Below are 22,862 nucleotides of genomic sequence, written 5' to 3'. Positions count from 1 at the left end.
TCCAGGTACAAAGCATAAGCTCCACATCAGGGAGGAACGGGAGCTGCCCTGGCTCAGAAGAAGGCCTTCTGCCTTAAGCAGCCAGTATTTCTTGTAACAATTCTTGATACAGTTTGTAGGGTTCCCAAGAAGAGACTGCATTCAGGGAAGGCCAAAGTATCCTATCAGACATTTATAGCTCATTCATATTTCTTCCTGGTTCAGATGCAGTTTACCAACCAAGGATCATTTTTACCGTAAGCAGTGTTGCCTAGCAATATAGTCGATGCCTAAGATCTTACCTGGTTTCCCGGGTAACAGAGCTAGGTGGCTAAACCAAAGGTCAGATTCTCAAGCAGCAAGGGAAAAGGTTTGTTAACCCCTGAATTCCAGTGTGCAACAGATACAACCAGTGTGAAATGCTTCACACATTTTAGTTATCAAAATACACTAGTTCATTTCTTCAACAAATATTTAAGAGCTCATGCTATATGTTAGAAGCAACGTAAGACAACAGAAATACAGTGGCAAAGTAAATATATATGGCATCTACCTTCATATTGTTTCTTCCATGATGCCCTTAATTCCTTTCATTGCCTGGAGAACTACTATTTATCCTTCAAAGGCCAGCTCAGATATTACGTCTTCTCTGAAGTCTATGTACAGTCTATTCCCATAGTGCTTTGTATATATTGCCCTGAATTCATAGATTGGTCTTGGGGATCCATGAATCTCCTAAATTAATATGCAGATTTTGTGTGCTTGTAGAAATGTATGTTTGAGGAAAGAGGCTAACACTTTTCTTAAATATTCAAAGGGATCTGTACTGCTCCCCCTGGCGCCACACACTCCCCCACCCACTGCAAGAGTTTAGAACCATTACTCTGTTATGAGCATTTATAACATGTGCTTTTGTTATTTGTTTATAGGTCCATATTTCTTACTAGAACATGAGTACCTTAAGAGAGATGACTGTATGTGTTCATATTTTGTGCCAGTAGAATGCCTTATTCATGGTAGACTTATAGGAAGTGTATGTTGAAAGAATCACTTCTCAGTACGCTTAACAGGCTCAGCACCTTGATGATACCAGTGGTGCAGTGTATACTAATTTCAAAGGAAAAATTCTTCCTTTTGTTAAACTAAAATCAGCCTTTCTTGTTTCTAGCTTTGTCCTCTGCAATTATAGATTGTGTACCCTCTTCTGAATTGTAATTGCCCTTTTATGTGACTCAGTTGATTGGGGAAATCAAAGGAAAATAGGGGGAATTGTTTAAAAAAAAAAGTAGCATTCACATCTTAAATATTTTTAACTTATAACATCTGAATGTACATTAATTTACTAGTGTTTGTGTTTTGTTAGGAGGAGGAACTTAGCAGATATCACCTTAACCAGGTTATCAAGATTAGCATCACTAAGTTGTGTTGATGTAATATACTCTCTGATATGATGTGATGAGAAGGGTACGTTTCACTTCTGTGAAATTCTTTCCCTAAATCCATACCACCAGCCTAATCTTGAGACGATATTAGACAAACTCAGATTGAAGAATACTCTGTAAAATACTTGATCTTTTCAAAAATCTCAAGTTTCTGAAAAATAAGGAAATATTGAGAAACTGTTACAGACCAGATGAGACTAGGGAGACATGATGACTAAATGCAAAGTATTATCATGAATTAGATCTTGGAACAGAAAAAAAGGATATTAGTGGAAAAACAGATGAAATTCAAAGTGTGTAGTTTTGACAAATCTACCATGGTATCATAACATAGTAACTTTAAGGCCAGCTGGGTGAAGTGTATATGGGAACTAATATATTGCCTTTGTAAGTTTTCTGTAAATCTGAAATTATTCCAAAATGAAAAGTTTATTAAAATATGGTAATAGAAATTATAGAAGAAAGTTGTTAGGTGATTTGACAGTTAAGACATGTAAACCAAAATAAAAGGCAGTAACACCAAAAAAATTTGTAACAGGTTAATAAACATAAGGCTAACAATCTTAATATATAACACATTTTTACAAATTAATAAGAGCATAGTAATACGGACCCTGGAAAATAGTCACTAATCACAATTCACAGAAGAAACACAGTGGTCTATAAGTGGAAAAACTAGATGAATCTCACCAGTAATTTAAGAGTTGCCAATTAAAGCAGCATTGAAAATACTTTCACCTATTACTAATGCAGAAATGAAAAAATGATAGTATTCATTTATGAAAAGGGTGAGTGAAAGAATTATAGATTGGCACAGCCTTTCTGGAAAGAAATTCACCAAATAGATGTTGGGTTTTAAAATATGCATACAATTTGTGCTTATCATCTCACACTTATATAAGATTCTTTCCAAGGAAAATAGATATGTTCAAAAATATTCTAACAGGAACATTCATCACAGAGTTATTGATAATGAAAAACTCAAAATCTAAATATCTAACGGTTGAGGGAATGATCTCAAAAGTTTTGATTATGGAATAGAATATTGTGGACTAATTAGGATTCATCTAAATAAAACAACAAAAGCAAGATATAGTGTGTTTATTCAGCATTCTCAAACTTTGTGATATGTACAGAGACATCTTTTGAACGGATGGCAAAGAAATACACTGTCATGTTTAGTTACTTATATCTGGGTAGTGAGATAAAAGGATGATTTTTCCTTGTTTATACCTCCTTGCATTTTCAAAATTAGTTATAGTGAGTATATATTACTTTTATAATTGAGGAAAAATTAGCATTGCAAGCCTTGTGGTTAATGAGTTTCTTTCATCTTTTATGCTCATTTAATTAAGAGAATGTTAGTTCCGTTTTGTTCTGTTAAAAATGATTTTTCCTCTTTCCACTAGGAAGCTCCTCAGGGTGCTCCCACTGCCGAGTGAGAACTGGGAAGCTCTAGTTGGAGAATGGTGTTGTCATCCTGACCCCTTTGCTAATAAACCACTTCATCCGCAAGAGAATGACTGTTTTATTGGAGACTCTTTCTTCTTGGTGAATTTAAGAACCAGTTTGTGGCAGCCAAGACCTGAACTATCCCCAGTGGAGATGTGCTGTGTTTCTTCTGACAACCATTGTAAATTGGTAAAATATCATTTCAAACTAAATGCTAATTTAGAGGTTGTCTTAGATACTGGTTTCTTCAATCTTTTCCTAATGAAGGCCTTGTTACATGGACTGCTGTAAAGGCCAAAATTCATTATTTTCAACTGTCATCACTATCTCTGCTTTATCAAAACAGGAAGAGCATATGGCTTTAAACTAAAACAGCCACAGGGACCTGGAAGAATAAGGAGAGGAAGACCTCTGCAGTCATAGAATTGGGAGTGCTACCATTTTACAAACAAAATGCCCTGCTTTCTTGTTCTTAGGACAATATTGCATGATTTGTGTGCATTTTATCCTAAGTAGTCTGATTTAAGTTAAAAGTGTTCTGTTGCTCCAGGATATCTACTATACTATTAGGCTGAGGTATTTTACTATTTCTGCCCACAGTCTAGACTTCTGCTGAAGTCATAAATGCAGATGTCATCAAGTAAAAAGAGGAATGGAGGAGCCCAGAAATGGAGATAAAGCTTGTGTTGCAGGGTCTGAATTGGTGCTTGACAGTGTGAGGTCAGGTGGTTCTTGCTGCGTAGGTTACTTTGGGAAGAAGGCAATTTTCTCTCACTGCAGAGAACACGTATTTTACTTTATTTTAAAAGAAAATTAATGGCATTGGCTTAGCCCTGTGAGAACTCATTCCACTGATGGCCAGTCAGTACAGATGTTATTTAAAAAGTAAAGAAAATCATTGCCAGAGAAGCATTTTAACATCTGATTATTGGTGGGAACGAAAACATTGTATTTTAAATTTCATTCAGAACTCATTTAATTTTTGTAATAAGAACTGAAACTGAGCGACTGCAGGAAATATGCAGTAGATGGGCAGCTCTTAGGTTGTAAATTAGTTTATAGAACTATTCTGAGGGAGACGAAGGAAATTCGCCGAATGTGGACGTTAAGTTGTTGTCAAAGAAAGTTATTTAAGTGCCTCATCTTACACTGTAAACAGAAATCCCTTAATCTAAATATGGTTCACTTTGGTGAAATGTGGTACTTTACATTTTATATTTTAAAAGGTAAATAGTAAGTTAATATACATTTATGTTATATTTAATATGATTAATTAAATTTGTATTTTAATCTAAATATATACTAATACTTTATGTGTTTTAAGTTTCGTCTTTATGATTAAGCTATACATTTTAAAAATATTTGGAAGTTGTGAGCAGAAAAGTAGTAGAGAAAGATTAAATGAGAGAAGCCATGTTTCCCTTTTTAAATAAACTCAGCACTCTGTGCTGAAATATACTCTTCACATTTACATCTTTATCAGTTATGTGATGCAATTTACAAGAATTTCTCTTCATAGTAAACAGCTATCTTATCCATTAAAGAAAGACCCATCGTATTTTTAGACATTACAGTTTTAGTATCAAGGAGACTGTGGGAAATTCTGTACTATCATGACAAGCTGCTGTTGAAAAGATTTTCTTCAAGTTAGCCTAGATGAAAGTCCCTCTTTAATTGTATATTGTAGCAGTCCAAAGAGTGTGCCTGTGACCAAAATAGAAGCGTAAATTTGGAGGGACTGCGTAAACAGTGCTCTCAAGGCTCCTGTGGGAACAAGGCTGTTCTGTGCTATTGAAAACCTATTTCTCCTATCACCCAGTCTAGCCATCTAGCAGGGTTTTAAAATGCCACATAGTAACAAAGCATCCTAATGGTATCTCTTAGGAAATATTTTTTTGGTGAGACAATATCAAGGGTCCTTAGAAATTGAGACAACACAAAGGGAAACTAAAAGGGAGGACACAAGGCTAATCCACCTCTCTGAGCAGTCCTGCCCTGTCTCGGATATATTGACTTAATTAGTCCACAACAATGTCTGTCTTTGAGGTTTGCTCTGTAGAGTTCCCACACTATTAGGCTGCTTCATTACACAACTTGCCTTATTATTTCCTTCAAGGATAGGTTAAGAAAAATGCATTACAAACAGAGATTCTCTATAAACAAAATTTATGTGTTATATGTTTAATTTAAAAGATCTGCTTTTAAAAACAGCACAAACAAACGTGAAGCCCAACACTGTTTCTTTTCTTCCATAGCTTTTTAGAGTTTATAGTACTTTATTTGAGCCTTTGTCATTGCAGCAGTATCTACTTTTTTTAAAAAAGATACCTGCTGGAGATTTCCCTATTCATGTATTCATTTATCATCTCTCTTGTTCTATTTTGTGCCCACCCACATAATACAAATTTCGCATCTTGGGCCGGGCATGGTAGCTCATGCCTGTAATCCCAGCACTTTGCGAGGCTGCGGCGGGTGGATCACAAGGTCAGGAGATCGAGACCATCCTGGCCAACATGGTAAAACCCCATCTCTACTAAACTACAAAAAAATTAGCGAGGCATGGTGGCGGGGGCCTGTAGTCCCAGCTACTCAGGAGGCTGAGGCAGGAGAATCTCTTGAACCCGAGAGGCAGAGGTTGCAGTGAGCCAAGATTACACCACTGCACTCCAGCCTGGTGACAGAGCGAGACACCATCTCAAAAAAAAAAAAAAAAAATTGTATCTTATAATAATGGGATGATAAAGATGGCATTTCTTCCTTTTATAAGATTCAAAATATTATTCAAGACTTCACTGTATTTTTTAAAGAACAAATTGATCTTTGATTACATTAATATTACTGCTAGCAAGGATGACTAACATCTTTATCTTTTTTTCTTTCTTGGAGTACTTAGTAATAATTAGTTGATTTTGGTAATTTGTTTTGTTAAATCCATAAGTGGGTCTTTTTTTGTTTTCTTAGAAAAATGTGTTGTCAAACTCTGTAAGTATTCACAATTATAAAAAGAATAGTATTGTGAATTTCAATATGGATTCATCATACTAGTATGCTTCATCTGCTCTTTTTTTTCCTGAAGTGCTTTAAAACAGTCTTGTCATTTTATCCCTATGTGTAAAATTAGGGATTTAAAAAATGTAGCCACACTGTCATCACACCTGATAAAATTAACAATTATTCCTTAATGATACAATACCAGGCCATATACAGATTTTATCAATTGTCTTAAAAGTATCTTTTAGTGGCCGGGCATGGTGGCTCATGTAATCCCAGCACTTTGGGAGGCCGAGACGGGCAGATCATGAGGTCAGGAGATCGAGACCATCCTGGCTAACGCGGTGAAACCCCATCTCTACTAAAAATACAAAAAAAAAAACAAACAAAACTAGCCGGTCAAGGTGGCGGGCGCCTGTAGTCCCAGCTACTAGGGAGGCTGAGGCAGGAGAATGGCGTAAACCCGGGAGGCGGAGCTTGCAGTGATCTGAGATCCGGCCACTACACTCCAGCCTGGGCGGCAGAGCAAGACTCCGTCTCAAAAAAAAAAAAAAAAAAAGTATCTTTTACTATAGGTTTGTTTGAATCCAGATCCACTCATGTGATTGAGATAATTTGGTTGTTGTTGATCTGATTTTTAAATCCTGATTACCTATGTTTGATAAGTGTAGAATCTTATTTTAAAAACAAGCAAACAAAAAATACTTCTCCTGCCCCCTTGAAAGACAAGGTGAGATGTTCTGTGATAGCAGTTATGAATGAAGTACATATCAGAGCACTTGAAAAAAAAAATTCTGCTTCAAATAAAAAAATTCTTTATTCTCAAGCCTTGCTGTTACAATACCAATATTAGTTTTTAGTAAAGCCCTTAGTTTTTGGTAACATTTAATGAGTATGATCAGATTTAACTTGTACAAAATAGTACTCTTTAAAAAAATTTTTTTTTTTTGAGACTGAGTCTGGCTCTGTCGCCCAGGCTGAGTGCAGTGGCCGGATCTCAGCTCACTGCAAGCTCCGCCTCCCGGTTTACGCATTCTCCTGTCGCCTCTAGCCTCCGGAGTAGCTGGGACCACAAGCTCGGCCACCTCGCCTGCATTTTTAGTAGAGATGGGGTTTCAACTGTTGGGGCCAGGATGGTCTCTCGACCTCCTGACCTTGTGGATCCGGCCTGCCTCAGCCTCCCAAAGTGCTGGGATTACAGGCTTGAGCCACCGCGCCCGGCTAAAAAAATATTTTAATATCAACTTGGAGCCATACGGGTGTATGGCTTACTGTAAGAAAGCATTAAACTGCCAGAATGGCACCCTTTGTAGACCATGCTGGCTGAGTTCTCTTCTAACTGGACCTGAATAAATTGGCACCTTCCTAGGTTTCTGTGTCTGTCTCTTACCTCTCATGGAAATGACCCCATCCAGTTTCCCACCTGGGTCAGGCTCTGAGACCTGCCATTTGTGATGTGCCTGATAAGGATGTCATGCAATGGCCAGAGATGGCACACTGTGGGGCCCACTTTGGGAGTGTGCCTGGATCAAAGTTTCAGCCAGGACTGAACTGACTTATGAAGTTCACGTGTGCTTTTGTTTCCTCGGCAGAGACTTTTGAGAAAGGCTGCAGAATCTGTCCAAATACTGCCACTAGACCAGGAAAAATGGAATAAGTGTTTATGTTACTGAAGGTTAATTCAGTGTAGGAAGGGATTCATCTCAAAAGTTTCTAAATAGAAGAGCTGTGGGCATTTATGGATTTTTTACTAGTTGCATGTGTTTGAGGCTGGGGGAAAGAATAGGCCATAGAGGATGACCCCAATATGAATTGTGCTGTTGCTCTTGACTTTGACCTCTAATTGAATATATATGTGTGTGTGTGTGTGTGTGTGTGTGTGTGTGTGTGTGTGTAGACAGAGTCTTGCTCTGTCGCCCAGGCTGGAGTGCAGTGGCACAATCTCGGCTCACTGCCACCTTCCCCTCCCAGGTTCCTGTGATTCTCCTGCCTCAGCCTCCTGAGTAGCTGGGATTACAGGTGCGTGCCACCATACCCAGCTAATTTTTATATTTTTAGTAGAGACGGGGTTTTCACCACTTTGGTCAGGCTGGTCTCAAACTCCTGACCTCATGATCTACCTACCTTAGCCTCTCAAAGTGCTGGGATTACAGGCGTGAGCCACTGCGCCCAGCCATTGAATGTATTTTTTTACATCAAGATCTGATAACACACACACACACACACACAAACACCTCAAATAAAAGTTTCTTGAAGCAGTACTTACTCAGTGTTTGAAGCACTATCATATTTTCTGTTCTATTGTATTTCATTTTTTAAAAACACAGTAGACCTGGTGCGATGACTCATACCTATAATCCTAGCATTTTGGAAGGCCAAGGTGGGTGGATCATGAGCTCGGGAGTTCAAGACCAGCCTGGCCAAAATGGTGAAACCATCTCTACTAAAACTACAAAAATTAGCCAGGCATGGTGGCAGGTGCCTGTAATCCCAGCTACTAGGGAGGCTGAGGCAGAGAATTTCTTGAACCCAGGAGGCGGAGATTGCAGTTAGCCAAGGTCACACCACTGCACTCCAGCCTGGGCAACGGAGCAAGACTCCATCTCAAAACAAAACAAAATAAAATAGACCAAAAAAACCCAAAGCACAGTAATCCACTGAATTGGTTCCATGAATTGGTTCCCACTAATGGAGCACATGAGCTGTAATTTGGAAAACACTTAGCATAGTGTTCAGAAACATTAGCATCAGAAAGACCCAGATTCAAACATCAACTGTCAGTTACTAGCAGCACGTCCATGGAACTCAGTTTAAATGTACTTTTTATGCAACTTTTTAGGAAATTATTTATGCCAAGGAAAAAATACTCAAATGTATATTAATCAGTTAAATTTTTTTTCCTTAGATTAAATACACATATTATCCCACAACAGAAGTCACTGCCCTTCTTTACTTCAGCCTACACCTATTCTATGATTTCCCAGGAAAGGTACCCTGGTGTGTTCAGAGCTGCAGAACCTCCTTTTCCCTGCCCACTTTATATGGCTTCTGCCTTGTTGCAGTATATCTGGACGAGAGGAATGTTGTATGGTTTTAACAAAGGTGTAATTATGGATGTGAAAAGGCATATTCTTTGTTTATTGATTAGGCAAATGCTAGTTATTTTAATCTATATCTCAAATAATGAATTTGGATTTTTGAAGGTTAGGATTGTTTCAGGAATTGTCCCAGAGCACTACCTGTCTTTCCAGTTACCGTGCCGATCCTAAGTGGAAAAAATGGAAGTATATGAACAGAATATATATTGTTAACTTTTCACTTATTGTAGTTAAGGATTATAGGTTACTTTTACATAAATTACACTGGACTAGGAATCAAAATAGTGTGAGTTCAAGTTCTGATTCTTCTGTGTTCTATACACATGAGTTGAGGCAAGTCATCAACCCTGTCTTTGTTGCCCACCATCTGCCTGTTCTAAGTTATAAGGCTATTTGGAAGTGCTTTTTAGAAATGTAAGGTACCACTTAATTCAAATTATTTGGCAACTTTTGGATTATCAAGAAGTGGCTAGTTTTGGAAAAGTGAATCTGTGCTTTATTGTTTCTTAAGACTTGAAAAATTATCTCTGTGCATGTGAATTATGCATACAAGCTAAATGTATTCCCAGTATTTAGTAGAGGGCAGAATAAAATGTAAAGTTCAATGTATACTCTGGGGACTATGTTAAAATTATATATTCCTTTTAAGAAAAGCTGAATGACATTTAAATGACATTTTTCTGTTCTACAGGAACCAAAGGCAAATACCAAAGTAATTTGTAAGCGTTGCAAGGTAATGTTGGGAGAGACCGTGTCATCAGGTAAGAATTTCATAACAAGAAGCCAAAATGATTGGCTTCTTGTTTAAAAGCCAGAATGATATTTTATAGTAAATATATAGGAAAGATAGATGATTAATATATGCTGTAGAATTGGTGCTTTTCAAAATAGACCCCAACTAACACATCATCCAATATACCAAGAAGTTTGTATATTTTGACCTTCATAAGTACAGAGTATTGAATTTTAAGTATTAAGAACTTGAGTCATTTTCAGTGTTTCATAGCCTCTTTGTAGATATAAAGCAATAGTATAAAGTTTGTACTTAGGTCTATTTTAAAGAAAATTGGAGCTTTTCTCTCTTTCTTTCTCTCTCTCTTTCTTTCTTTCATCTTTTTATTTTTTTATTTTTTTTTATTTTACCTTCCTGGTAACTCACAAAACAGAGCTTTTTTCTTAAAAAAACTCCTCAGTCAGAAGAATTGGTGCCCAGAGATAGAGGAGTTGTTTTCTTGGCTGCCATCTGGCTTGGGGCTGTATTTTGGGGCTGGGGATGGAAGAGGACCTGTTGAAATGGAAGAAAAAACATTCTGAGTTTTGTACTTTGTCCCTTATTCTTTTTGTTTCCCAGTAACGTTGATTATTTTTTATGTAAATTCTGTTATACTACTTTAAAATATTATACTGAAAATCCTGATAATTAAAATGCGTTGCAATTTAAAGATATGGTTTACAGTGTTTAGAGAGCTGCAACATGCTGTGTCAGCTTGTGGAGGATGAATAATTACTTTAATACAATTAATTAGAAGATGTGATTTACGTGAAGCAATTGTACTTAAGGGAAGGCAGATGATGATTTTTTGTTTGTTTGTTTACTTGTTTGTTTAATCATCAAAATCTTATAAATAGTTACTTGTTCATGGTGAGCCAGAAAGGAAAAATGAGTTAGTAAATGATACCATCCTTAACGTCATTTTTGGAAAATGAAAGCAAGCTCCTGAAGCAATACCTTAGAAAATGTTAAGCCTTCTGGTTAAATAAGGTGAATTGATTTTTAAATTATTTTCTCCCTGAAGTCCTGTTAAAATGTCAGTTAAGGAATGAAAAGATGTATATCAACAAAGGCAAAGAAATGGAGAAGGTATGACAATGACATAAACAAGAGATGTAAACAAACTTTTTTGGAACACAGTTGGCAGCCTGGAGGGAGCTGCAGCTTTGGTGTCTGTAGATCATTTGAATAAGGAGTGGGCCAATAATCTCTGTAGAGCCCCAAAACGGGTCAGAATTTGGAGGCAGCAGGTAACAGGGAAGGCAGTCTGAGGCAAGAAGCTGGAAGCAGGATGATTATTTCAAAGTGTATATATAGAGCTACTAGACTTCTAGGTTTCCCACTTCATTTTCAACTTGCTTCAAGGTTGGAGATTGGAAGACCTCTCCTATACCCTTTTTTTTGAATAATGGAAGAATACCAACTAGAGAAAAGATTTGTAGACACTGATTCTTCGGTAACATTCAACCAAAAATGAGGTAACATCGATGTTCAACAAAAATGAGGTTAAGCTGAGCACAGTGGTACATGCCTATAGTCCCAGCTACTTGGGAGTCTGAGGCAGGAGGGTCACTTGAGCCCAGGAGTTCGAGGCTGTAGTGCACTATTATTGCACCTATGAATAACCACTGCACTTCAGCCTGAAGAACATAGGGAGACTCCATCTCTTTAAAAAAAAGAGCTTATATTCATTCATCCTGCTGTCAACAAACCTTGTACCTATACCCAAGAACTTTCTCTCAGCATTTCACTGCCTTACACTAAAATTGAAATGAATTGAGACTCACCAAATATTTGAGGAAATCTCCAACAAAAAAGAAACCAAGGCAATTAAATGATTAAGCAAGCAAATTAAAAGCACTGAGAAGAAACACATTATATATGCAGCAGAAGAAAATCTTTAAAAAAAATAAAATGCCCTTGAAGAAATAAACTAATATTGCTTCCATAATTCAGAGAATGTGGAATTTAAAAATATAATAGCTTCAGAAAAAAAAAAATTAAAGAATTGGAAGATAAAAGTAAAGAATTAGGCCAGAAATTAAAACCAAAAGACAGAGATTGAAAATTAAAGAAGAGGCCGGGCACAGAGGCTCACACCTGTAATCTCAGCACTTTGGGTGGCCAAGATGGGCAGATCACCTGAGGTCAGGAGCTCAAGACCAGCTTGGCCCATATGGTGAAACCTCGTCTCTACCAAAAATACAAAAATTAGCCAGGTGTGGTGAAGTGCGCCTGTAATCCCAGCTACTAGGGAGGCTGAGGCAGGAGAATCACTTGAACCTGGGAGGCGAAGGTTACAGTGAGCTAAGATCACGCCACTGCACTGCAGCCTGAGCAACAGGGCAAGTCTCCATCTCAAAAAAAAAAAAGAAAATTAAAATTAAAGAAGTACAAAACATATATATAATCAGTTAAGTTTCCTGAAGGTAGAGACATTGTCTATCTTGTCTATCAGTATGATCTCAGCACTTAGTGTAACGTCTGGCACATAGTGAGTACCCAGTAAGTATCTGTGAAATGAATAAGTAAATTGAGCCTTTCAGTACAACCAACATCTAGCTTATAGAAATTCTAGAAAGAGAGAATAGAGACAACAGAATGTAGGAAATTATCCAATACCAAAAATACAAGTCTATTTTCCAGAGCTAGGACTTCAGTTTCTTGACTGAAAGGGTCCACTAAGTACCCGCTGTAATTAGTAGAGGAATAGCAAGGAAGCCACCTCAGGCCACAGCAATGAGTAATTTCAGAACACCAAAGATGAAGTTTCCAGAGGGAAAAAGGCAGTTAATATAAGACAGATTAAGAATTAGAATAGCATTGAACGTCTTAACACCAGAGCTGAAAGCCAGAAAACAGTGAAGCAGTGCCTTCATAATTTGAAAGGAAAAAGATTTTCAGCCCAGAATTCTATACACAGTCAAGCTGTCAGTCAAATATGAAAATAATAAAAGCCATTTTGCAAATAACAAAGTCTCAAAACACAATTCTCAAAGGTTTATTTTTCTTAGTAATTCACCATAAAATATAAATCACCAAAACTAGAGATTCAATCTAGGAAGAGATGACATGGAATTGGGTAACAAGGTGTACAATAAAGGAAAGCAGGATAAGGAAGTCCCAGGGTAAGGAGTGGGCAGCAGGCCTAGAGAATAGCAGCCTAGATTGAAGCAAATGGTAGAGAAGATTGCAATAGAGATTTTTTTTTTTTTTTTTTTGAGACATAGTCTCACTCTGTTGCCTAGACTGGAGTGCAGTGGCATGATCATGGCTCATGGCAGCCTCAACCTCCCGGGCTCAAGTGATCCTCCCACCTCAGCCTCCCAAGTAGCTCGGACCACAGGTGCATACCACCATGTCTGACTAATTTTTAATTTTTTGTAGAAGTGGGGTCTCCCTATGTTGCCTAGGCTGATCTTAAACTCCAGGACTCAAGTGATCCTCCTGCCTCAGCCTTCCAAGTGCTGGGATTACAAGCATGAGCCAACATACATGGTTGATTTTTTTTTTTTTTTTTTTTTTTAGTTATAAAGTGGAATTGATAAATTATTTGATTTGTTTGACCACATGTGTTTTAGTTCATTTTCACACTGTTGTAAATAACTACTTGAGACTGGGTAATTTGTAAAGAAAAGAGGTTTAATTGACTCACAGTTCTACATGACTCGGAAGTCTCAGGAATCTTACCGTCATGGCAGAAGGCAAAGAAGAAGCAAGAACCTTCTTCAAAAGGGGGCAGGAGAGAGAGAGCAGGGAACTGCCACACACTTTTAAACCATCAGATCTTGTGAGAACTCTATCATGAGACTGGTGAGATGGTGCTAAACCATTAGAAACCACTCCCATGATCCAATCACTTCCCACCAGGCCCCAACTTTAACACATGGAGATTACAACTTGACATGAGATTTGAGTGGGGACACAGAGCCAAACCATATCAACATGTGACAGATAATCTCGAGACAAACCATTTAATTATATGGAAAGAATTAGCTAAAAGGTGATTGAAGCAGTTATTCACTGCAGGAAGGAAAAAAGAAAGGTTGAACAAGAAAAGAAACATCTCCATTGTAGTATTATGGTAATAATAATGTAAACACTGAAAATTTACTTTGCTAAACATTGTAGTGTGATACAAAAGTATATTAGAAGGTCAATATGTGTGAGTTTGCGTGTGGGGTAGTATAAGAGATCTATACCCACATCTGTTCTAAAAGTAAATCACTAGGATTCCACTTCCCAAAATAGTGTCATGAAGAGAATGGGCAACTTTATTCTGTAGCAAACATGTACAAAACTGGACAATTTAAAAAATTAATAACCATATTAGGGCACTAGAAGATGAACAAAAGTGAAACAACAGTTTTAGAACTATTTAAGTAATGGAAAACTGCTACTGGGAAAGAATAGCAAGTTTGTAATTTTTTTTTGTCTGGGGAGGCAGACGGACCTTGCCACTTTATATCTTCCCAACTCAGGCAGGAAAAGCCCACAGCTTTACTGTCTATACATGGTGGGTTTGGTTTAGGGTAGGTGGTGGAGAAAGCAGAAATTCTAAGGAGGATGTTTTGGAAGCAAAGTGATTGTATTAGTCCATTCTCACATTGCTATAAAGAAATACCAAGACTGGGTAATTTATAAAGAAAATAGGTTTAATTGGCTTATGGTACTGCAGGCTGTACAGGAAGCATAGCAGCTTCTGGTTTTGGGGAGGCCTCAGGAAACTTACAATCATGGCACAAAACAGAGGAGGAATGAGGCATCTCACATAGTGGAAGCAGTAGCAAGAGAGAATGAGGGGAGGTGCTACACACTTTTAAACAAGTAGATCTTGTAAGAAGTCACTCACTCACCATCACAAGTACAGCACCAAGGTGATGGTGCTAAACCATTCATGAAGGACCCACTGCCATAATCCGGTCACTTCCCATCAGGTCCCACCTCCAACATTAGGGATTACAATACAGCAGGAGATTTGGGTGAGGACACAGATCCAAACCATATCAGAGATATAGTTCTGATGTTTGTCTCCTTTAAATCTCATAAAATAATAAAATAATAATAAAATATAATTCCCAATTTAAAATAATACAATGTAATCCCCAATTTTTGAGGTAGGGTGTGGTGGGAGGTGTTTGCATAATGGGGCAGATCCCTCATGAATGTCTTTGTGCTGTCCTCATGATAGTGAGTGAATGCTTATGAGATCTGGTTATTTAAAAGTGTGTGGCACCTCTCTCCTCTCTCTCTCATCCCTGCTTTCACCATGTGAGACACCTTGCTCCTTCTTTGCCTTCCACCATGATTGTCAGGTTCCCAAGGTCCTTACCAAAAGCCAAGCAAATGCTGGAGGCTTGCCTGTACAGCCTGGAGAGCCATGAGACAATGAAACTGTATTAGTCTGTTCTCATGCTGTTAATAAACACATATCCAAGACTGGGTAATTTATAAAGAAAAAGGTTTAATTGACTCACAGTATCACATGGCTGGGAAGGCCTCACAATCATGGCAAAAGGTGAAGGGGGACAAAGACACGTTTTACATGGCGTTAGGCAACAGAGAGTGTGCAGGGGTACTGCCCTTTATAAAACCATCATATCTTGTGAGACTTACTATCACAAGAACAGGACAGGAAAACCCCGCCCCCATGATTCAGTGAATTCCCACTGGGTCCCTCCCATGGCACATGGGGATTATGGGAACAACAATTCAAGATGATATTTGGGTGGGGACACAGCCAAACCGTATCATTCTGTCCCTGGCTACTCCCAAATCTGATGTCCTCACATTTCAAAACCAATCATGCCTTCCCAACAGTCCCCAGAGTCTTAACTCATTTCAGCATTAACTGAAAAGTCCAAGTCCAAAGTCTCATCAGAGACAAGGCAAATCCCTTCCGCCTATGAGACTGTAAAATCAAAAACAAGTTAGGTACTTCCTAGATAAAATGGGGGTACAGGCATTGGGTAAATGCACCCACTCCAAATGGAAGAAATTGGCCAAATCAAAGGGGCTAAAGGTCCCATGCAAATCTGAAATCTAGCAAAGCAGTCAAACCTTAAAGCTCCAAAATGATCTCTTTTGACTTCATGTCTCACATCCAGGTCATCCTGATGCAAGAGGTGGGCTCCTATGGCCTTGAACAGCTCTGGCCCTGTGGTTTTGCAGGATACATCCCCACCCAGCTTCTTTCATGTACTGTTTTTGAGTTACTGTGGCTTTTCTAGGCATACAGTGTAAGCCTTCTGTGTATCTGTTATTCTGGGGTCTAGAGGATGGTGGCCCTCTTCTCACAGCTCTGCCAGGCAGTGCCACAGTGGGAACTCTATGTGGGAGCTCCCACCCCACCTTTCCCTTCTGCACTGCCCTAACAGAGGTTCTCCATGAGGGCTGCAGCCCTGCAGCACACCTCTGCCTGGACATCCAGGTATTTCCATACAGTCTCAGAAATCTTGGTGGAGATTCCCAAACCTCAACTCTTGACTTCTGTGCAGCCACAGGCTTAACACCACATGGAAGTTGCCAAGGCTTGAGGCTTGTAACCTCTGAAGCCTGGGCCCAAGCTCTACCTTGGCCCCTTTTAGCCATGGCTAGAGTGACTGGGACACAGGGCACCAAGTCCCTAAGCTGTGCACAGCAGGAAACCATTTTTTCCTTCTAGGCCTCCAGGCCTGTGATGGGAGGAGCTGCTGCAAAGGTCTCTGACATGCCCTGGAATCACTTTCCCCATTGTCTTAGTGGTTAACATTTGGTTTCTTGTTACTTGTGCAGATTGCTGCAGCAGTAGAAATTCAAGCAGGCTTGAATGCAAGGCCCATGGAAGTCCGAAATCCAGCAAAGCAGTCAAATCTTAAAACTCCAAAATGATCTCCTTTGACTTCATGTCTCACATCTAGATCACACTGATACAAGTGGCTTGAATTTCTCCTTTGACTTTGTGTCTCACATCCAGGTCATGCTGATGCAAGATTCAAGCAGGCTGGAATTTCCCCCCAGAAAATGGGTTTTTCTTTTCTACCTAATCGTCCAGCTACAAATATTCCAAACTTTTATGCTCTGTCACCACTTGAATGCTTTGCTGGTTAGAAATTTCTTCCGCCAGGCTGGGTATAGTGGCTCATGCCTGTAATCCCAACACTTTGGGAGGCCAAGGCCGGTAGATCACTTGAGGTCAGGAGTTCAAGACCAGCCTAGTCAACATGGTGAAACCCCCGTCTCTACCAAAAAATACAAATATTAGCCAAGCGTATTGGTGCATGCCTGTAGTTCCAGCTACTTGGGAGGCTGAGGCATGAGAATCACTTGAATTTGGGAGGCAGAGGTTGCAGTGAGCTGATATTACACCACTGCACTCCAGCCTGAGCAACAGAGTGAGAACCGGTTTCAAAAAAAAGAGGAAGAAATTTCTTCCACCAGATACCCTAAGTTATCTCTCACAAGTTCAAAATTCCACAGATGTCTAGGGCAGGGACAAAATGCTGCCAGTTTCTTTCCTAAAGCATAACAAGAGTCACCCTTGCTCCAGTTCCCAACAAATTCCTCATCTCTCTCTGAGACCACCTCAGCCTGGACTTCATTGTCCGTATCCCTATCAGCATTTTGGTCAAAACCATTCAACAATTTTCTAGGAAGGTTCAAATTTTCCCCCATTTTCTTATCTTCTGAGCCCTCCAAGTCTCTAGGAAGTTTCAAGCTTTCCCACATTTTCCTCTCTTCTTCTGAGCCCTCTAAACTGTTCCAGCCTCTGCTTGTTACCCAAGTTCCAAAGTTGCTTCCACATTTTCCAGGATCCTTACAGCAGCACCCCACTCTACCAGTACTAATTTACTGTATTAGTCCGTTCTTATGCTGCTAATAAAGACATACCTGAGACTGGGTAATTTATAAAGAAAAAGAAGTTTAATGGACTCACAGTTCCACATGGCTCAGGAGGCCTTACAATCATGGCAGAAGGTGAAGGAGGAGGAAAGGCAGGTCTTACATGGTGGCAGGCAAGAGAGCTTGTGCAGGGGAACCGTCTTTTATAAAACCATCAGATCTCATGAGACTTATTCATTATCATGAGAACATGATATGGAAAAACACGCCCCCATGGTTTAATTACCTCCCACTGGGTCGCTCCCAAGATACATGGCAATTATGGGAGCTACAATTTAAGATGAGATTTGAGTAGAGACACAGCCAAACCCTATCAGAAACCTTTTTTTTTTTTTAATTAGCCTCAGGTATTTATTATAACAATACAAAAACCACCTGCTGCACAAAGGATGATAGATGAGCTGAGATAACTTCTCTGCCCTAACACAACTCTAGCTGACTCCTAAACCTTGCATACACACAAAAAAATGGCAGGGAGTATCTGTTGTATGTATTTTCAGTAAGAATTGAAAGCTTAGGGGGACCTGTGAATTTGCTGTGACTTTGATTGCATTCCTCAATCCACATACAACTTGGGTAGCAGAAGGTAATTTTTGTAAGAAGCCTTACTGGCTTGAGGTATTTGAGTAGAGCCTTGCCCAAAATTATTTGCTGACAGCTAACCTATGCAGGTACAGTGGATACTTGCTAGGGAACTAGACTAAAAAAAAAAATTAAAACTGAGTAGAGACATTAGTGGCTACACACTGTGGGGAGATACATTTCACAGTTCGAGTCCAGGCCAGTCAATTGATTGCTATCCCAACCAATAACCAACAACCGTCAGAAGAGCAAAACAAAATCCACAGTTGCCACAACATATTGCACACAATGTCCTGCTTCTGTCTAAAAATTATTAGGTGTACAAAGAAACTGAAAAGAATGTTTCATACTCAAGAAAAAAAGGACCTAATAAACAGGTACTTAGTAAACACAAATATTCGATTGAGCAGACAAACATGTGGAAGCAGCTGTTATAAATATGGCAAATATTTATATTTACTTAGCATATTTAGCAATATGAAAGGTGTGAAGGTAGCTGAAAGGAAAAGGAAACTGTAACAATAAGTATATTTAGGAAAGACTCACAGTAAAATTTCTTAAAAAGTATTATAATTGATATTAAAAACTCAGCCAGTGGTTTAACACCAGATTAGGTACAACTTGAAGATAGAATTAATGAACAAAAGAGAGACGACAAGAAAAACCTGTTACGTAGCACAGAGAGACAAAAGGCAAAAAATATAGAAGAGAGAGTAAGAGACGTAGAACATCAACTATCCATTGTATGTTTAATCAGACTTCCAGGAGGAAAAGAAAGGAGCATGGGCAATATTTGAAGAGATAATTGTTGAGAATTTTACAAAAGTGATGAAGAACAGCAATCTATAGATTCAAGGGACCCAGTGATTTCCAATTCGGTGAAGCCCTAGCAAGAAAAATAAAAATAAATCCATACCTAGACACATGCAAGTAATACTGTAGAATAAAAAGTGGGGATAATCTTAAATGCAGCTGAAGAAAAATGACAGAGTTCCTTCAAAGGAACAGCAGTAATGGAAGTCTGAAGACAGTGGAACAATATTGCCAATGTGTGCAAATAACTGTTGATCCTAGGACTTAATCTCAAGTGAAAATTTCCTTTAAGAATGAAGGCTAAGATAAATATGTTTTCTGACAAACACAAACTGGGATAATTCAATACTAATGGGTTTTTTTTATTTTTTATTTTTATTTTTATTTATTTATTTTTTTTGAGATGGAGTCTCGCTCCATCGCCAGGCTGGAGTGCAGTGGCGCGGTCTTGACTCACTGCAACCTCTGCCTCCTGGGTTCAAGCGATTCTTCTGCCTTAGCCTTCCAAGTAACTGGGATTACAGACATGCGCCACCACGCCTGGCTAATTTTTGTATTTTTAGTAGAGATGGGATTTCACTATGTTGGCCAGGCTGGTCTTGAACTCCTGACCTCGCGATCTGCCCGCCTCGGCCTCCCAGAGTGCTGGGATTACAGGCGTGAGCCACCGTGCCTGGCCCATAGTGGTTTCTTATGAAAAGAAATTCTACCTGTATTCAGGTAGAAGAAAATGATCCCACATAGAAGGTCTAATTAAGTTCAATAAGACTTGATAAAATAGTGAATATTCAGATAACGTTTAAATGAATATTAACTGTAAAGCAATAGAAATAATACTTGTGGGATTAAAATAATGTAATTAAATTATAGATTAACAACACACGGGATAAAAAGGGTCACTTCTACTTTGGGAGGCGGAGATGAGAGGATCCCTTGAGACCAGCCTAGGCAACATAGTGAAACCTTGTCTCTACAAAAAATTGACCGGGCATAGTGGTGCATCCCTGTAGTAGTCCTAGCTACTCAGGAGGCTGACGCGGAAGGATCACTGAAGCCCAGGAGTTCGAGGTTACAGTGAGCTATGATCACACCACTGCACTCTAGTTGGGCAACAGAGCAAGACCTGTCTTAAGTAAATAAATAAATACATACATACATACATACATACATAGTCATTTCATAAAGTTAAAAAGATTTAGTTTGTGTAACAACATGACTTCAAAATAGTAAATATTGACAGATCTTCAGGGAGAAATGGGTAAATCTGTCATGGCTCTCTATATATTAATCTATGAAACTATTTTATTTTTTTGACCTTTTCTGTGTGTAATATTGAGCAATTACATACTTTTTCAAAAAATAACTTTCTGTCTTATTAAAAGTTGTTTGACAACACTATTTTATTTTATTTTTTAAGAGATGGGATCTTACTCTGTCTCTCAGGCTGGAGGGCAGTAGTTCACTGAAGCCTCAGACTTCTGGGCTCAAACAATCCTCTTGCCTCAGCCTCCCAAGTAACTGGAACTACAGGCACATGCCACTCAGCCTGGCTAATTTTTAAAAGATTTTTTTTTGTAGAGACAGATTGTTGCTTTGTTGTCCAGGATGGTCTCAAACTCCTGGGCTTCAAGTGATCCTCCTGGCTTGGCCTTCCAAAGTGCTGGGATTAAGTGTGAGCCACTGTACCTGGCCAACAACACCATTTTTAATGACAGCCTCATTTTCAATTATTTCTGGTTTTAATTTGACCTATTTAAAATTTGAAATATGCATGGAATTATGTTGCCTGAATATCTGTTTAACCCATCCTCAATTTTTAGACACTTGTTTTCAGTATTTTTCTATTGATATTATTATGAGTATCACTATAGATAAGTGTTTTCATATACCAGTGTGTATTTTTTTGAAATAAATTCTTATATGTTTAATTATGGTGTCACAATACATATACAATTTTTTGTTTGTTTGTTTGTTTTTAAGACGGAGTCACATTCTGTCACCCAGGCTGGAGTGCAGTGGCGCGATCTCAGCTCACTGCAACATCCGCCTCCCGGTTTCAAGCAATTCTCCTGCTTCACCCTCCTAAGTAGCTGGGACTATGGGCATGGGTCACTGCGCCTAGCTAATTTTTGTATTTTTAGTAGAGACAGGGTTTCACCATGTTGGCCAGGCTGGTCTCAAACACCTGACCCCAGGTGATCTGCCTGCCTCGGCCTCCCAAAGTGCTGGATTGTTAGTGAGATTAAACTTTCTTAGATTTTTTTTAGAACTCCAAGATGGTTGTGTTCACATTTATGTCTATTAAATATCTATTTAAAGTTTTCTGTAAGCAATCAGATAACCAGATTTAGTGAGAATTGTACATCAATAGAGTCATTGAGATTCTGGGTAGATTCTAATGTGAGGTTCACTGCATCTGTGTTTTGGGTGCTATGAGTAAAAACCCCTTTTCAGATAGGAGCACTCAAACATCAAAGGCAAGGTGGGTATAGTTAGTGTAATGGACAGAAAGTCATGGCAACAATTGGAATAATCTGAGTTATTCAGTCATATGGTGTTTGCTAGTTGATCATGGTGTTGTCTAGAAGTGAAATAGATAGCAAGCCTGCTAAAATCTTACTTGATTTGTATAAGCAGAAAGTTCTGTCAAGTGAATAAAAGTTGAGCTTGCATCATAAAAACAGAGAGTCCTGGCCCCTCAGTTCTCACACTTGAGCCTTTGTAGACCCAGGAACCCTTGAATGAAGGAAAGGGCAGATGCCCTCAATGAAAAACCCTAGTATGCTACCTAAAATTTATACTGTTAATCTTTCTCCCAGCCTTCCACAAAGGGAACCATGGCCTTTCTCAGGGTAACAGTTCCCCATGTGCACTGGGGAAAAGGAAATAATCACCCTTTTGGGACTGCTGGACACTGGTTCTAAATGAACACCAATTCTAGAAGACCCAAAACATCACTGTGGCCCTCCAGTTAGAGTAGGGGATGGGGTCAGGTGATCAATAGAGTTTTAGCTCAGGTCCATCTCACAGTGGGTCCAGTGGATCCCTGAATACTTCCTGTGATTATTTCCTGAATTCCAGAGTGCTTAACTCAAATTAACACACTTAGCAGCTGACAGAATCCCCGCGTTAGTTCCCCAACATGTGAGTTGAGACTATTTTGGTAGAAAAGGCCAAGTGGAAGCCATTAGAACTGCCTTTATCTGGGAAAATAGTATATCAAAACCAAACCAGAAGTCTTTTTCATTGACTTACAGGTTTGTAGCTATTCTGTAGAATTGAGGAAACCCAGTGACTAATTTCTATCTAAGTGCACTATGCCTGTGATGTGACAACTTTTATAATCTTCCATATGTGTGAGCAGAATCTCTGGGCATTATTTTCTAAAAAGACACAGAAGCTTCAGAACTGTCTCCTTGTAGTGACCAATGCTTTGTCTTCTGAAACTAAGTAGTTTTGGGAAAATGTTTACTGAATATTAATTTTACCAGTATGTTTAATATTTAGTTTGGAATATCATAATTTGGAGTCAACAGGCCCACAATAAAATTATTAGTGTATTGGGGAGAGTCTTAATTTTCTTTTTTGTTTCTAGAAACCACCAAGTTTTACATGACAGAGATAATCATTCAGTCATCTGAGAGGAGTTTCCCCATCATACCAAGGTACAAATAACAAATTACATTTATTTGTAATTTCTTTTTTCCCCCTATTCAGACCTTTTTTTTATTTTTAATTTTTTGGTTTTGAATTTATTTTTTATTTTAATAGGTTTTTGGGAACAGATGATGTTTACTTACATGAATAGTGATGATTTCTGAGATTTGGGTGCACCCATCACCCAATCAGTCA

The 22,862-nt window shown here is 38.7% G+C and overlaps 1 protein-coding gene across 9 annotated transcripts in view; it reads left to right on the top strand.

Annotated features, from left to right (window-relative positions):
- The window catches only part of UBE3D (ubiquitin protein ligase E3D), a 187,105-nt gene that overhangs the window by 24,637 nt on the left and 139,606 nt on the right, over positions 1 to 22,862 (top strand). For all 9 annotated transcript variants that reach the window (XM_031667272.1, XM_031667271.1, XM_021937544.2 and 6 more), the window contains 3 exons: positions 2,831 to 3,062; positions 9,654 to 9,723; positions 22,606 to 22,675. In XM_031667272.1, coding sequence (XP_031523132.1) covers positions 2,831 to 3,062; positions 9,654 to 9,723; positions 22,606 to 22,675 — 372 coding nt within the window. The remainder of the gene's footprint in view (positions 1 to 2,830; positions 3,063 to 9,653; positions 9,724 to 22,605; positions 22,676 to 22,862) is intronic.

Source organism: Papio anubis, chromosome 6 (assembly GCF_008728515.1).
Source record: "Papio anubis isolate 15944 chromosome 6, Panubis1.0, whole genome shotgun sequence".
Classification (NCBI taxonomy): Eukaryota; Metazoa; Chordata; class Mammalia; order Primates; family Cercopithecidae; genus Papio; species Papio anubis.
This window is presented reverse-complemented; position numbering and strand designations above follow the sequence as displayed.